General features: G+C 41.7%; 1 protein-coding gene across 36 annotated transcripts in view; it reads left to right on the forward strand.

Moving 5' to 3' along the window:
- GPHN (gephyrin) overlaps positions 1 to 15,782 on the forward strand; it is a 264,147-nt gene that overhangs the window by 65,119 nt on the left and 183,246 nt on the right. For all 36 annotated transcript variants that reach the window (XM_075843629.1, XM_075843622.1, XM_075843624.1 and 33 more), the window contains exon 2: positions 11,135 to 11,213. In XM_075843629.1, the coding sequence (XP_075699744.1) occupies positions 11,135 to 11,213 (79 nt within the window). The remainder of the gene's footprint in view (positions 1 to 11,134; positions 11,214 to 15,782) is intronic.

Below are 15,782 nucleotides of genomic sequence, written 5' to 3' on the forward strand. Positions count from 1 at the left end.
AGTCCAGGAGAACGCCTAAGATCTCTTCGTCACGGGACCCCGTGTGAAAATTATTTTGAGTGGTGAAATATCAAGCTTAATACTAAGGACTATTTTTAAGATTTTAACCAGAGACTTACTTGTTTTGGACTCCTGGTCCTGAACATTGGGACGATATTGATGGTCAATATGCTACTTTTAGGCCAGAATTTTTTAGTTCGGAAATAATAAGATGTAGGACTCATCTATGTATATGTAGTATAGCGGTAAGCTAGTGGAACATTATTTGGGATGATTAAAATCGTTCTCAAACTTTAAATGCTAGATCATTAATTGCTTGAGTTAATTAGCGTTGCGCCCGGATTATTTGTATAATGTGGCGGTGTGATTAATTTAGTAAACAACATATTAAAGATGGCCGAACGCAAGACTCAGTCGTCATTGCAATGGTAGTGAGTAATGGCGGTCTCAGAAATTGCTTCCCTGAATTTAGAGCCTTGAGACTCTTACGGAGAAACCCCGTAGAAATTTTAGATGTAATGCTTTCCATGGTACTGTACATGTCTAGTGGTTGTCTATGTAAACATTGACGACTGACTTTTTATAAAAATTTAATAGAATTGATTTATGAATATTTTTTTTTACTGGATTACAGAAAATGAGTTTCACTAATAGAGTCAGGCTCCGTTCACTAAGGCTCCGTTCACTAAGGCTCCGTTCACTAAGGCCCCGTTCACTAAGGCCCCGTTCACTAAGGCCCCGTTCACTAAGGCCCCGTTCACTAAGGCCCCGTTCACTAAGGCCCCGTTCACTAAGGCCCCGTTCACTAAGGCCCCGTTCACACGTTAATGTTAATTCCTACATGTATTTCTGCGCCAGAGATCCAAGGAATACACCCGGATTTCTGCTGCGGGTGTTCAGCAAATCTGCACGAAGATTGTCATTCAATGGGTCTAAATCTTGGCTTTTCCTGTGCCGAATACGCGGAAATAAGTAGCATGCTAATTATTTCCGTGGCTGATTTTTGAGTACATTTTTTTTTTTTACCACGGTGCAGACAAAAATCGTGGTCATTTTTTGTAGCATGTGAATGGAGTTATGGAAACCTCATTCACCGGTATCGGATGTGGATTGTCGTTGATCCATGCTGAAATCTGTGTCAAATTTGACGCATGTGAACAAAGCTTTGCTCGATGGAAATGGGGATGTACCTGTGTTTAAGAGGTAAAGGTCTAAGGATTCAGTACATATAGGGTTATGACCGTAGGGATGCCACCTCTGCCACATAAGAGGGCACGAGTACTATAAGTGGCGTGATAGTTGGGGGCCTTACTCTTGATTTTGTCCTAGGACCCGGGATCTTCTGGTTGAACCATGTAATACCCTTTATGCACATTTCCTAATGGTTCTTTAGTAAATGTCCTTATAGAACCTTATACAAATATATGTATGTAGGCAAACAATCCCAATTCACTTTACACCTCCATCAGTGTCCCCTCACATCTATGGTTCCCACCCGGGCATCGTATCTTACAGGGGTTGTCTCATCACTACAATCCATATCCCCTTTTATTATAGAGATGGGTCCCCCACTCGGGATCCCCACTAAGTCAGGGCAAAGAGACGATGACGAGCAGTGGCTCTCGCTCCGACAGACCCGGGCCATGCATGTATTACATGGAAGGTCATTCAGATAAATATCCGCAATGTTATTTTGCGTTTCCGTGCAGTGCCCGATGCAGGAAATTGTCTGGCTGGCCTTAGCATTCCCAGGCAAAATTAACCGATTGCCAGGATCATGCTGATCAGTTGATCGCCTCGGTTGCTGCATTATGAAAGATTTCCTGGAAATGAGACGTCTCTTCTTTTTTTTTTTTTTATATTGCATGATTTTTTATGTTTGGTTTTCAATATAAAATCCTTACATGGTCTATTTGCTAAAAGGGAAACCCATGACTACAGCAGGGCTGCTGATTTTTTTTTTCCGTCTTTGTCGAGCTCTCATTTTCATTTAATTTGGCTTCGCTTCAATTATAAATCCTGCTGATTACTTGCATTTTTACCTCTTCTAATTATAGCACTGCGAAGCAATACTTGTTTAGGTGGCATTACATTACAGGGTTTTTGTTTTTGCCCGTATCTAGACAGGAACGGAAATTTCTGTAAGCCAGCTTGATTAATTGCCAGGATAGCGTGGCACGGTGCACTGTTTTATTTTTATATGGCGCAATAGTTAATGTAGGATTCCGCCATAACCATATGTCTGCATCCTTTTCACTTCACCTTTAGGTCGGAAATATAAATTATTATTCTAATTTACAGTTCCTTTCTATTATACTCTCAGATTTACAGGGTATTAAGTTCATGTAACAAACCTGAAGATTTCTCCATGAATTCCCCGATTGCAATTTTTAAAAAATTGTAGTTGGATTGAAGGGATATTCTATCCCCTAAAAATAACTCTCAAAAGACCTTTCTAACTCTGCTCCATACATGTGTCGCGATAACATGTTGTATACAACACGTGACCACAGCAGCCAATTTCTGGTCAGTGCCGTTTCGTCCATACTGATATCACCGCTGCAGCCAGCAATCAGGCTGTATGGGATAGATCATTGCGCTGGGGGTGTAAACATGATGTGGCGAGGGACCACTCCACTATCAGCGCGGGAACGGCATAGAATCTGAACAGTAAGCCGTTTGTTGTTGATTTTAGGGGTTGGCAACCCCCTTTAAGACTATTGTGTTTAACCCTTTCACGACCAAGGACGAAAATGCACGTCATGGTCGGCTGCTAGTTCCCGCACCAGGACGTGCATTTTCGTCCGCATTTCAAACTGTCACTCTGTGTAAACACAGAGTGACAGACCCGCGCTGACAGTTGTCCCCGACAGCTGAGACATCAGTCTCGCCGGACAGCGGACCATCGCCGCTGCTTTCGGCAGTTAACCCCTTAAGTGCGGCGACGGATTGCCGTCGCCGCATTTAAGTGGTTTGAAGCATATCGGCAGCCCCCAAGAAGTGATCGTGGGGGCTACCGATGCTTGGCACGGCAATCGGAGGTCAGATAATGACCTCCGGGTTGCCATGTACGGAAGCCTCGGAGGAACAGCCTCCGGCCGTTCCTCCTCTGCTTCCTGTCAGTGTGACTGTCACGTCACAATGACAGTTAGAGTACATCACACTACGTGTGTAGTGTAATGTACTCTAGCAGCGATCAAAGCTGCAAGTCTAAGTGTCCCCTAGTGGGACAAGTTAAAAAAGTAAAAAAAAGTAATAAAAATGTTTTAAAAAAAGTGTAAAAATAAAAGTTAGAAGTGATATAAACATGAACTGCTTTTTTTCCTATAATAAAACTTTTATTATAGAAAAAAAATGAACACGTTAAAGTACACATATCTGGTATCACCGCGTTCGTAACGACCCCAACTATAAAACTGTAATGTTATTTTCCCCGCACGATGAACACCCCAAAAAAAATCAATAAAAAACGACGACAGTATCACAATTTTTTTGGTCACCACCCCTCCCAAAATAAAGAATAAAAAGTGATCAAAAAGTCGCATGTTCCCGAAAATAGTACCAATAAAAACTTCTATCCGTCCCGCAAAAAACAAGCCCTTACACAGCTTTTTTTACTTAAAAAAAAAAAAATTACGGCTCTCAGAATATGGTGACACAAAATTTTTTTTGTTTATAAATAAGTCATTTTATTGTGCAAACGCTAAAAAAAAGGACCAAACCTATATACATATGGTATCGCCGTAACCGTACCAACCCGCAGAATAAAGTAAAAATGTCATTTATAGCGTACGGTGAGCGCCGCAAAAAGAAAACCTAAAAAACGGTGTCAGAATTCCTGTTTTTTGCTCAGGATTGCAAAAAAATGGAACAAAAAGTGATAAAAAAAAATAAATCGCATGTACCCCAAAATGGTACCAATAAAAACTGCAGCTCCTCCCGCAAGAAATAAGCCCCACACCACTCTATTGATGGAAAAATAAAAAAGTTATGGCTCTTGGAAAGCGGGGAGTGAAAATCTCAAATATGAAAGCAAAAAATGGATCAGTCCTGAAAGGGTTAATTCATTTCTAATGAAAAAAACGTATGACCACATGTGCGGTATTTCCGTACTCGGGAGAAATTGCTTTATAAAAAATGGTTGTTTTTTTCCTCCTTTATCCCTTGTGAAAATGAGAAAATGCAACATTTTAGTGGAAAAAATTTTGATATTAATTTTCGCACCCTAATTCTAATAAACTCTGCAAAAGACCCGTGGGGTCTAAATGCTCACTATACCCCTAGAAAAATTCCTTGAAGGTTTTTCCAAAATGGGGTCACTTTTGGTGGGTTTCCACTGTTTTGGTCCCTCCAGTGCATTGCAAATGCGACATGGCACCGAAAACCATTCCAGCAAAATCATAAATCCAAATGGCGCTCCTTCCCTTCTGAGCCCTGCTGTGGGTCCAAACAGCAGTTTATTACCACATATGGGGTATTGTCGTAATCGGGAGACATTGCTTTACAAATGTTGGGGTGCATTTTCTTCGTTATTCCTTGTAAATAATAAAAATTTCTATGTTGTTTCAGAAAAAAAGTACATTTTAATTTTTACAGACTAATTCCAATATATTTAGCGAAAAACCTGTGTGGTCAAAATGCTAACTATACCCCTAGATAAATACCTTATGGGGTCTAGTTTTCGAAATGGGGTCGTTTATGGGCAGTTTCTATCGTTCTGGCAGCTCAAAGCTTCTCCAAATGTACAGTGGGGCCTAAAACATTTTCAAGCAAAATATGAGTCCTGAAAGCCTCCGGGTGTTCCCTTCCTTTGGGGCCCTGCCGTGTGTCCAAACAACGCATTAGGGCCACAATGTGGGTATTTTTGAAAACAGGAGAAAGAGGGTGATAGATTTTGGGGTGTGTTTCTTCATTTTCATGTTCGCTTTACAAAGAAATCGGTCTTCAAACAAATACTTTTATGAAAAAAGTGAAATTCTTTTTTTTTTCACCTGATATGCATTAAATTTAGCAAAGAACTGGGGGGTCAAAATAATTACTATATACCTAAATAATTACGTTATGGGGTCTAGTTTTCTAAATGGGGTCGTTTATGGGGAGATTCTATTGCTCTGGTAGCTCAAAGCCTCTCCAAATGTACAGTGGGGCCTAAAACATTTTCAAGCAAAATATGAGTCCTGAAAGCCTCCGGGTGTTCCCTCCCTTTCGGGCCCTGTCGTGTGTCCAGGCAATGCATTAGGGTCACAATGGGGGCATTTTTGAAAACAGGAGAAACAGGGCGATATATTTTGGGGTGTGTTTCTTCATTCTCATCGTCGCTTTACACAGAAATCGGTCTTCAAAGTGATACTTTTATGAAAAAAGTGTTTTTTTTTTTTTTTTTCACCTGCTATGCATTAAATTGAGCAAAAAACTGTGGGGTCAAAGTACGCACTACACCCCTAGATAAATACCTTAAAGGGTCTAGTTTTCTAAATGGGGTCGTTTATGGGGAGATTCTATCGCTCTGGTAGCTCAAAACCTCTCCAAATATACAGTGGGGCCTAAAACATTTTCAAGCAAAATATGAGTCCTGAAAGCCTCCGGGTGCTCCCTCCCTTTCGGGCCCTGTCGTGTGTCCAAGCAATGCATTAGGGTCACAATGGGGGCATTTTTGAAAACAGGAGAAACAGGGTGATATATTTTGGGGTGTGTTTCTTCATTCTCATGGTCACTTTACACAGAAATCGGTCTTCAAAGTGATACTTTTATGAAAAAAGTGAAATTATATTTTTTTACGCCTGCTTTGCATGAATTCTTACAAAAAAACTGTGGGGTCAAAATACTTACAACACCCCTTAATAAATACCTTAAGGGGTGTAGTTTTCAAAATGGGGTCACTTGTGGGGGTTTCCACCATTCTGACACCTATGAGCCTCTGAAAACCTGGCTTGGTGCAGGAAAACAAAATGTACTTCAAAATGTATAAAATGATTACTAAACTTGTAAGTCTTCCAAATTGCTGGAAAAAAAAAATTTTTTTTCAAAAGTGCTGCCAAAATAGAGTAAAGAGATGGAAATATATATTTAATTAAAAAAATTGTACAGTATGTATGTACATATGTGACATATTGCAGTTAAAAATAGGGAAAAATTATAATTTTTACAAAATTTCTTCAATTTCTCTATTTTTTTATTAATTTCCGCAAATCGTATCAGTCTACTTTTACCACTAAAATAAAGTACAACATGTGACGAAAAAACAATGTCAGAATTACTTGGATATTCAAAACTTTCACAGAGTTATTCTCTGATAAAGTCAGACATACCAGATTTGACAAATCTGGCTTGGTCATTAAGGTACAAACATGCCCGGTCATTAAGGGGTTAATAGACTATGCCACGTTTATACACCCTCAGGGTGGTGGAGTCGGAGTCCGTTTTGGGTGGAGTCTGAGTAGAGCAGCTGATCGGTGCAGGGTCCGGGTGTCGGACCGCCACTGATCATATACTGCCCAGACAACCACTTTAAAGGGTAACTAAACATTTGACAAACTTCTGACATGTCATAGTAACATGTCAGAAATTATGATTGGTGGGGGTCCGAGTACTAAGACCCCCACCAATCGCTAAAACGAATCGGCAGTAGCGCTCGTGTGAGCACTCAGCCGCTTCGTGTCTGTTCAGCGTTTTCCGTAAATCAATGTATCGGAGGATGGGCTCGATAGAAAGTCTATGAGCCCGTACTCCGATAGATCGGCTTTCCGGAAAAAGCCGAATGGACACGAAGAGGCTGAGCGCTCACATGAGCGCTTCTGCCGCTTCATTTGAGCGATTGATGCTCAGTGCTCGGACCCTCACTATGACATGTCAGAAGTTTGCCAAATGTTTAGTTACCCTTTAAGGCCATTTCTACAATGTACGGATTTTCTATAGACAAAACTACTGCATATTTTTCAGAAAATCCGTGGCAGAAATCATTGTCTGAAACTCTTATAACCACCCGATCCCCGCACGTATTAGCCCCGTTGTAATTTAAGGGACCTAATCTGTACCAATAATGGACATACTGTGAATTTTAAAAACCGCAGCGCGTGTATTATTCCATGAGGATATTTTACGGAGTGTGTGAATGGCGTACTGTATAAAGTACCTCAATCTCATACACTGCAGTTGGAAGGTAAGCAAATTCTGTGACGATTTAGGCGTGGGATCTGATGGTGTGAACATGGTCTCATGCAGCACTGGGCATACAGGGTGTAACTCAGGATCAGTACAAGATAAGTAATGTAATGTATTTACTGAGTTGCTCTACTTTTTATGTAGGTTCGTTCTACATATAAACCCTAAAAGGACGCGAGTATTTGATCTTTTTATATAGATGATCAGCTGTTGTAGTCGCCGGAAGCAGCGTCTGGATATATGCCGCAAAGAGAAAAAAATAGTTTTACACACCGGCCATTAAAATTAATGGCTAAACATGTAATGCAAAAACTGGGTCGGTCTGTCAGGACGCGAGCTGGTTCTCCGTACTGGTTCACATAGCGGTTCCAAGTGGGGGGGTCTTCCATTTGCCCTAATAGGGTATATTGATGGGTGGGCCATTTTTAAAGAGGATCTGACACCTCTCCTGACATGTCTTTTTTTTTTAGTAAATTCTTAAATGCCCAATGAAATAAAATTCTAAGAAAAATGTTTCAGAATTGTTGTGTTGTGGCGTTCCTCTGTTAATACTCCTATAAATGTATGAATAAATTGATAACTGGGTGTTACCATTCTCCTTGTCAAAGGGGCGTGTCCAAACACAGTCTCACTCTGTCAGCACTGATTGGACATTGTCAGTTTGTGTAAGGACACACCCCCAACTGTTAACACCCAGCTGTCAATTTATTCATAAGTTTCTAGGATGAATTACAAAGGAACGGTATGGCGTAGAGTTATGAGAAAAGATAATCCAAAATTTTAATTTCATGGGGAATACCGTTATTTACTTAAACGGACGTGTTTGGAAAAGGTGATCGGCCCTCTTCAAAGGCAAAATCATGGTAAAAAGTATCAATACGCCCTATGTAAAAATAAGTCCGGGTCTCTTCTCCCGGGACATGACTGTCTTTCTCAATGAAGTCCATGTATGAGATGTGCACGGTGATTGTCTGAAGAGCAAGAAACCGTAGCAGGAAGCGCCAGGCTAATACTGGGAGTGACTTAAAAGCCCTTTAGGATGGCAACATACGTGTCCCAAGTGTTCCGGAATATCAGAATTTTCCTGTGTTTCATGTCCGGGTAAGAAATATATTGCAGTATGAGAAAATTCAGCATGCCAACTTATAAGGTTGTTTCCCGCAGAAATTAAGTCCTTAACCTTTCTGGAAAAAAATAATCAATACCATCAAGTAGACATTTGGATGCCAAGAACTAGAGAAAATCGAGTTGCAAAAGGTTGTTTTGGATGTGTCCAGAGCACAAGAACAAATGCACCCCCCTTAATTGAAAAGTATATTTGTTTTTGAGAACATTTCCACTAATGGGTTAAATGCAATAACGTCCCCGCTGTTTGTCGGCGCAGGGACTAATGAATCATCCTCGCTGTACTTTCAGAATAATACCTTGAACCAATGGGGAAATTAGTTGTTTCTTTGACGTGATGCAACGAGAAACATTTTATACTTTAGTCGCCGGACTTTGAAGTTGGCCATGATTGAATTTTCCGGTTGCATAGTGTAGATGCCTCATAAAACTGGCAGATGCTGGGTAAAATGTCAGATTTAGATACTAATATCACCAAAACCATGAACGGTATGTAATGTACGCACTATATCCTGTGATGTGTGGTGCGAGATGACCGGCTTTGAAAAAGAACACGATCTCGCGATATTCTGAGATTTTTATAATATGTGTGGCCACCCAGTGGCTGTGATGCGGATTGCAGCTTGTCAAAGGTTTTGCTAGCATGTCACGATATTGTCTTAAATTGGTTTCATGAGAAATTGGAGTCCTTAACCAAATTCAAGCAAAGGTAAGGGTAGACACGTGTGTATAATAATGTCCAAAAATAAAGTTCCTGAGTGAGGAGATGCTAGATTAGTGATTTTTTTATTTTGATTAGATAGAATGTCTACTTTTTAGAATTCCTTTTTATTGAAAGGGTCTCCCAAAATGATACCGATCACAGGTTGTCCCCCAATGATTAGCTGTAATCTGCAGGGGAACCCACCAAGAAGGGATAAGTTATTTTGCTGCGGCAGAAATTAAGCATGAAGTAGTTCCTATTGAAATCAACAGGCTTTCCACATGATGTATGGATGTGCTAGGACCTGGGAAACGCTCTTCGTAGCTGCTCTTTGCTCCACTAATGGAGGTCCCGAATGAGCAACCGCCCTCTATTGACTCAGAATGGCAAATACGAGTGTTAATGGTATACGGTCCTGGAGAATCCCGGTAATGAGGACATTGTATAGACCCTAGATACTAAACCGGTGGTACGTGTACCCCAGGGAGTGCATGCCATGTCTCTATGGAGTACCCACACTGTGCTCATACTGTATTTTTAATAGGCAGCACCGTGTATGATCATATCTTTGGGGGTACTTTGCTGAAATTTGTATGGGTAGTAGGGGGTATTTGGCTTAGGTACATGGAAACTGTGGTATAGATTATATATGTTTGGTGTGCTCTTCCTTTGAGTGATTGTTGAAAGAGAATTTCCACCCAAAATGTAAAAAAATGTTGTCAATTTTTGTAAATTGGTAATTCTGTTTCGTATTAACAATTATTTTTTTTCGGTTGCCATTTCAAGTGACAACGGGAAGTGCAGCTCTTTTGGTTGTCACTTTTGAATTTGGTATTGATTGAACATTTCTGTTTCTAATTCAGAAGTGACAACCTGACCGCTGTAGAAACAAAACAGTGGAACATTTTTAATTAAGACCTAATGAAAAGTTGCATCATTTTTAATTTTAGATTTATTGTGGAAAGAAAGAAAAAAAGATTTAGATCCGAAGGTGGTCATAGTCTTTAATAAAAAAAAAAATTGTGTTTCCATTACTCGCTTTTTTTCCTTTAAGAGCTTTACTTGCTGTCAGTGAATGGAAACATAAGTGTACACATATATCAGTACCTCTAGGAAATGTGAGGGATGTAATCGGATCTCCACAATAGTATGACCATCTAGATCAGGTCTGGACTTGTCTTGACCTGTATTGTTTTACTCCTACTTTGTATCTATCACTGCTGCACATTAGGGACTGTGCACATCATCTTTTTTCCTCCTTTCGGAGGAAAGGGAGATATACCTTTGACGGAAGTTCCAAGATATACCTTTGACGGAAGTTCCAAGATATACCTTTGACGGAAGTTCCAACATATACCTCCGACGGAAGTTAGCAATGTATCCCACCGTATAGGCATGAGCCTACTGGAAGAGCTGTGCCTGGGGAAGCTCCTGATGTCACTGTCCATATACAGACAGTGATGTCAGGAGCTACAATGCCTTTGTTCCCAGCCAGAGCATCGCAAGCGGTGACATCAGGGGCTTCTCTGGTCCCGGAGTCCACGGCCAGAGCTCTATCAATGCTCTGACTGGGAAATCCGAAGTTAGAAGCCCCTGATGTAACTGTCCATATATGGACAGTGTCATCAGAGGCTTTCCCAGGGGCAGAATCCCCTGGCCAAGCGCTACCTGATGCTCTTCCCGGGAACTCTGGTCCTGTTGAAGCTCCCCTAGGTATACATTTAATGTCGACCTCTGACGGATACCATACAGTGGCATTAGTCACAGGCTCCCGTATGAACAAAATGTTTACCGCGCGGTTTATAAGGTTTTTTGTGGAATACCTCCGGATGGAATAGAGTTGTCTACTACCTTATTCCAGCCTAAAAAAAAAAAAAGGGTATACCGATTTATATCAGCTAGACGGAGGCCAAAAGCACACTTTTGGCGTCCATTGGGCTAATGGAGCCCTATGGACACGTTTATCATGTACACCGGACATCTTTCATGAACTTTATGTGCACAGACCCTTACCCGGCTCTTGGTGACCTTGTAGTATATATTTTAGTCTATTATTTGAAATTATAAAATGTAATTATGTGTTGTGATGGTCCATTGTATTGCAGTGTAAGTCTACTGATCAATTTTTCTATGTTTTATTGGCAGTGAGTGACAGTTGTTTCAGGAACCTCGCAGAAGATCGCAGTGGCATAAACCTTAAGGATTTAGTTCAAGATCCTTCATTGTAAGTATCAAGTATTTTATGGTTTTCTGACCCTTTTAAAACCTTTTATATTTGATGTCGTTGATACTTAGTACAGTAGCAGACATAGTTATAGTAATGACAGTGATCTCGTAATTATTGAGTATTGGAAAGGTAGAAAGAAAAACCCCAGTTTTTGTGTTGGTTTGGCATCCCCTGACATTTTTTAGAAAAGTCCAGGGCTAATGTGACTCGATCTATTCACACTTGCCTCCTGGTTTCTGTTTTTACAAGATCTGTGATGGATAGGATGGATCTGTTATGGTCCATCACAACTAGTACACCCTCCTCCCCGTTGACTCATAGCGGATTTTTATGGGCTCCATCAACTTTTCTTATTCTTTATAAAATAGAACAGTGCAGCATGATATGCTAATCTGACCTTGAAAGAGACACCGAATCATGATGGTGAACTAATGTAAGTGTGAACAGAGCCTTAGATCCTGCAGACACCAATTTAAAAAAAAGATGTGCCACTGCCAACAAGTCACTCAGTTTACAGAATGGAACAAAGATACATCAGTCCTCAAGTGAAAATTACATTAATAAATTAACTTGAGCTAGGAAAAAAAACAACAACCGGCTTCCTCCTGGGTGAGCAAACTATAAGTAGACAACAGGGGCGGATTATAATGTGGGAAATTTGGGCAAGTGCCCGGGGCTTGAGGCTGAAAGGCTGAAAGGGGGCCCAATTCCTTGCCCCAGTGCATAGTGGCCAACAGTCTAGAATTCGCCAGGACTGTCCCGAATTTACAGAGACCGTCCCGGCAAATTACTCTCCCGGACGTGTCCCGGCAACTGCCATGTTCAATTGTATCTGCATCCCCAGGACGCCGATATAACTGAATACTATGGCAGAGCAGGAAACTATCCACTCCCTGCTCTGCCATTCACTTCTTCTGGAGCGGAATCCCCGGCCAGAGCATTGCCATCGCTCTGGATGGAGATTCCGCTCATAAAAGGAGCCCCTGAACTCTCTGCCCATATATGGACAGTGACATCAGGGGCTCCTAGAGCGGAATCCCCGGCCAAAGTGTTGTCGACGCTCTGGCTGGGGATTCCGCTCCTAGTCTAGTTTCTTTTTCTACTAAAAAGTTAAATATGATGGGGGACATGTATAAAAACAAATGCGAACGAAACCCATCAGCACCATTAACCTTTGCAAATGTTTAAATTCCAGTTGTCATTTTGTGCAGGTTACAAAGTTAAAGCTTTTTCTGATTGACCGTAATGTGCAGCTGCGCCATTTTCCTTTGCACTAGTGTATATACATTTACTCCACTGAGAAATCTAGAACAAATAAAGCTTTGTTCACATCTCATTTTTTGCCCTACGTGTGACGAATACGCTGGAAAAGCCCCCGACATATATATGTGAAACTATGCTGTGACGAATGTCGAACAGTGGCATCTGTCCACCATCGGCTTTAATGGTATCCGTTCAATGTATACGTCATGCACTCTCATGACCCTTTTCATGACGTATTCGTTAAACGAATGACATTATAGCCTATGGGTGACGGATGCCACTGTTACGCATCTGTTTAACTCTTCTGTCACTCATAGGCTATAATGTCGTAAGTTTAACGAATACGTTATGAAAAGCTGATGCCATAGTGGCTTCCATCACCCATAGGCCATAAAGGCATCCGTTTAACGGATGTGTCATAAAAAGCTATTGAAAAGCTCATGAGTTATCCATTTAACGTATGACATATATTGGCATCTGTTACTCATAGGCGACCATGTTAAAAATATGTATAAGTTTTAACTTATATGTTTTTTTTTACTGGACTATGCTGGATAGAATAGCGCAGTCTACTACGCAATTCTATATATAGATTTCTTTTTTAGTATACTGACATATACCGGCCCGATGGAGACCAAAAGGGTGCTCTTTTGGCATTCGTCTGATTCAATGGAGCCCTATGGTACGTCAGGAGCTTTCCCGGCGTACACGCTAAACATACGGCCAAAGCGAGATGTAATTAGGGCCACAGTAATAAAGTAGAAAGCCAAAGTCAAGTTGGAGTAAGAGAGAGCAATCTCGTCAAGTAAACAGAAGGTTATTATACTAAGATTTTCTGTCAGGGGGCAGAGGTAAAACATGGGCCTACTAGGAGTTGTGACAGATAAAACATGAACTAGTACAGTCCCACAGGAGTCCAGTCAGTGTCTAACAGGAGTCCTTCATGACTCCTATATTGGAGGACAGTCCTGCGAGTGGTAGCAAGCTCAGGTGTCCCAGGATAGCGCAGATTGTGAGCTAGGTTTGGTCACGCAATTGCAGCGCCAGTCCCATGTGGGAGTGGAAAGGGGCGAGAGAATGCAGAACGTGTCGACTCTCAACTTTAGTAGGAACAGGAGCATTATAGCAGTCAACAGTGTAGTCCGCACCTAGAGATCTAATATCCAAGAGACTCAGCGAGAAACGTCCTACTCATAGGTAGAGTTCCTGCCCTTATATCGCATTTCCCTGTGCAGTCAGCGGCACAGTAGGTGTCTGAGTTATCCCACTGTAATCAAAACCCAGAAGGTAAAAGGGGTATTCTCCTCTCTGACATTTATGGCATGTCCACAGGGTATGCCATAAATGTCCAAAAGAGAGAGGTCTCCTGATGCCTACCTTGTTGCTCTGTCGCTGCTGTCCGGCCACCGAGTGAGGAGGTGGCTGGGAGTACGGAAACAGCCGAGCTACGCTGCTACCGGAACTCGTGAGCTGCAGAAACAGCATAGCTCGCTGCGCTATGCTGTTTCCACAACCCCCTTGGGAGTTACAGAAAGAGCGTAGCTCAGCTGTTTCCATAATGTCCTCCACCCTGTAACTCCGTGTCAGGACAGCAGGAAAAGGCAGAACACGGTTTAGGGGGCCCGTTCTAGAGAGAGGTGTGGGACCAGCACCTATCGGACATTTTTAGCATGTCCTGTGGGTACGCCATAAATGTCCGAGATGAGAATACAAATTTAAGCCTTCGAGTGTAAGGAGCCCTTATCAGTTCATGCCAATAGGCTGAAAATGTCCAAAGGTTTGATGGGGCCGTATAAAAACATGTCGAGGTAGGCTGCAAAGCCCCAGAAGCAACTTACGCATTTCAGCAATTTTTGCCACTCCCAGATATGTCTAGCAATGTCTGCCAAATATTCCAGCGAGTTTAAAGAGAACCTCTCATTAGGTCATACAAGTTAAACTGGTTTACTGACCTGAATAGCTCTGTCTCCCTGATTCCAGCGCGTTTTTTTCCCCCTGGACACCCCACCCCCACCCCCACCCCGTTCCAGAGATATTCTACTGTTGCGTTGGCTCCCTCTATGGTAATTTGCTGTAGTTAGCCAACAGGGCGTGAACTCCCCTCAAGCTGCCCAATGCTGATTGGTCAGCAAGGCAGGGAAAATAGCTCCACCCAGTTGGCTAACTACAGCAAATTAGCAAATAGGGACCGAACACGACAGTGGACCATATCTCTAGAACAGGGAAATCCAGGAAAAAAAGAAAAACAGTGCTGGAATTAGGGAGACAGTCCTATTCACGTCCGTTAACCAGTTCAACTTATATGACCTAGTGACGGCTCCTCTTTAAGTGTCATGTGTGCCACATTTATTGGAATGGGATGCAGTCCATTTAAGAACCGTTATATGGTTAGCCGAGCAGCATAACCAGGTCTTTAGACTGTATTCGCCCTTCTAAAAAACATTCTTTCAAACATGTGACCGTGTGAGGCCCCACTGGGAATGATAAAAAGATCATATGCAATCAGTCCTAACTGTTAACATTGGAAATAAGGGAATCCAATGATATGTTGAAATGAAGCAGATGGTTCTTCCGCTGGTAATCCTTCGCAAATCTGTGAGAAATTTGATTCATTTCAAAGTAAACTTGTCTTTTCTGGCTTTTCAATTGAGTTTAAGGAAATTGCAGCTTACCATAAAGAGCTTAGTATACACAGCTAGATAACTGATTTAGGAAATCCGCCGATTGCTCTTTTTTATTCTGGACTTCTAAACAAAGTTTGAATCCGTAAGCTCTGGAAACGCTTAGAATTCTGCCACACACGGTTTTATTTTACCGGGTTTACAACAAATGGTCTGCTTTAATTGCAGAAACAGCGCCCCTCTTGTTTATGGACTGTGAATGGTATTGCAGCTCAGCTCCATTGACATGAAGGAGAATGAGATGCAATGCTAGACACGGGCTATGGACAAGAGGGGCATGGTTTCTGCAACCCCACCTCAAAAACAAAACCACACACAATATTTTTTCCCAATCTTAGAAGTCCCTTTTTCTCAACTTGTTTGTGTTTCTAAGGCTATGTTCATGTTGGCGTTACGGGGTTCCGGCAACTTTTACAGCAAGAATACCACAGTCCGCACCATTAGTCTTGCCGTCAAAAACACTGGAAACCGGATGGACCCTGTTAAAGTTAATGGGGTCTTTCAGAACTTGCTTGTGTCCGTTCTAAGACGGATCTGTGAATAGAGCCTTACTTCGTGAAACAGCATATGAAGGTTTTTGCCCCGTTCCCTTGTTATATATAAACTAGGACACTCAAAAATC

This window comes from Rhinoderma darwinii, chromosome 12, assembly GCF_050947455.1.
Source record: "Rhinoderma darwinii isolate aRhiDar2 chromosome 12, aRhiDar2.hap1, whole genome shotgun sequence".
Classification (NCBI taxonomy): Eukaryota; Metazoa; Chordata; class Amphibia; order Anura; family Rhinodermatidae; genus Rhinoderma; species Rhinoderma darwinii.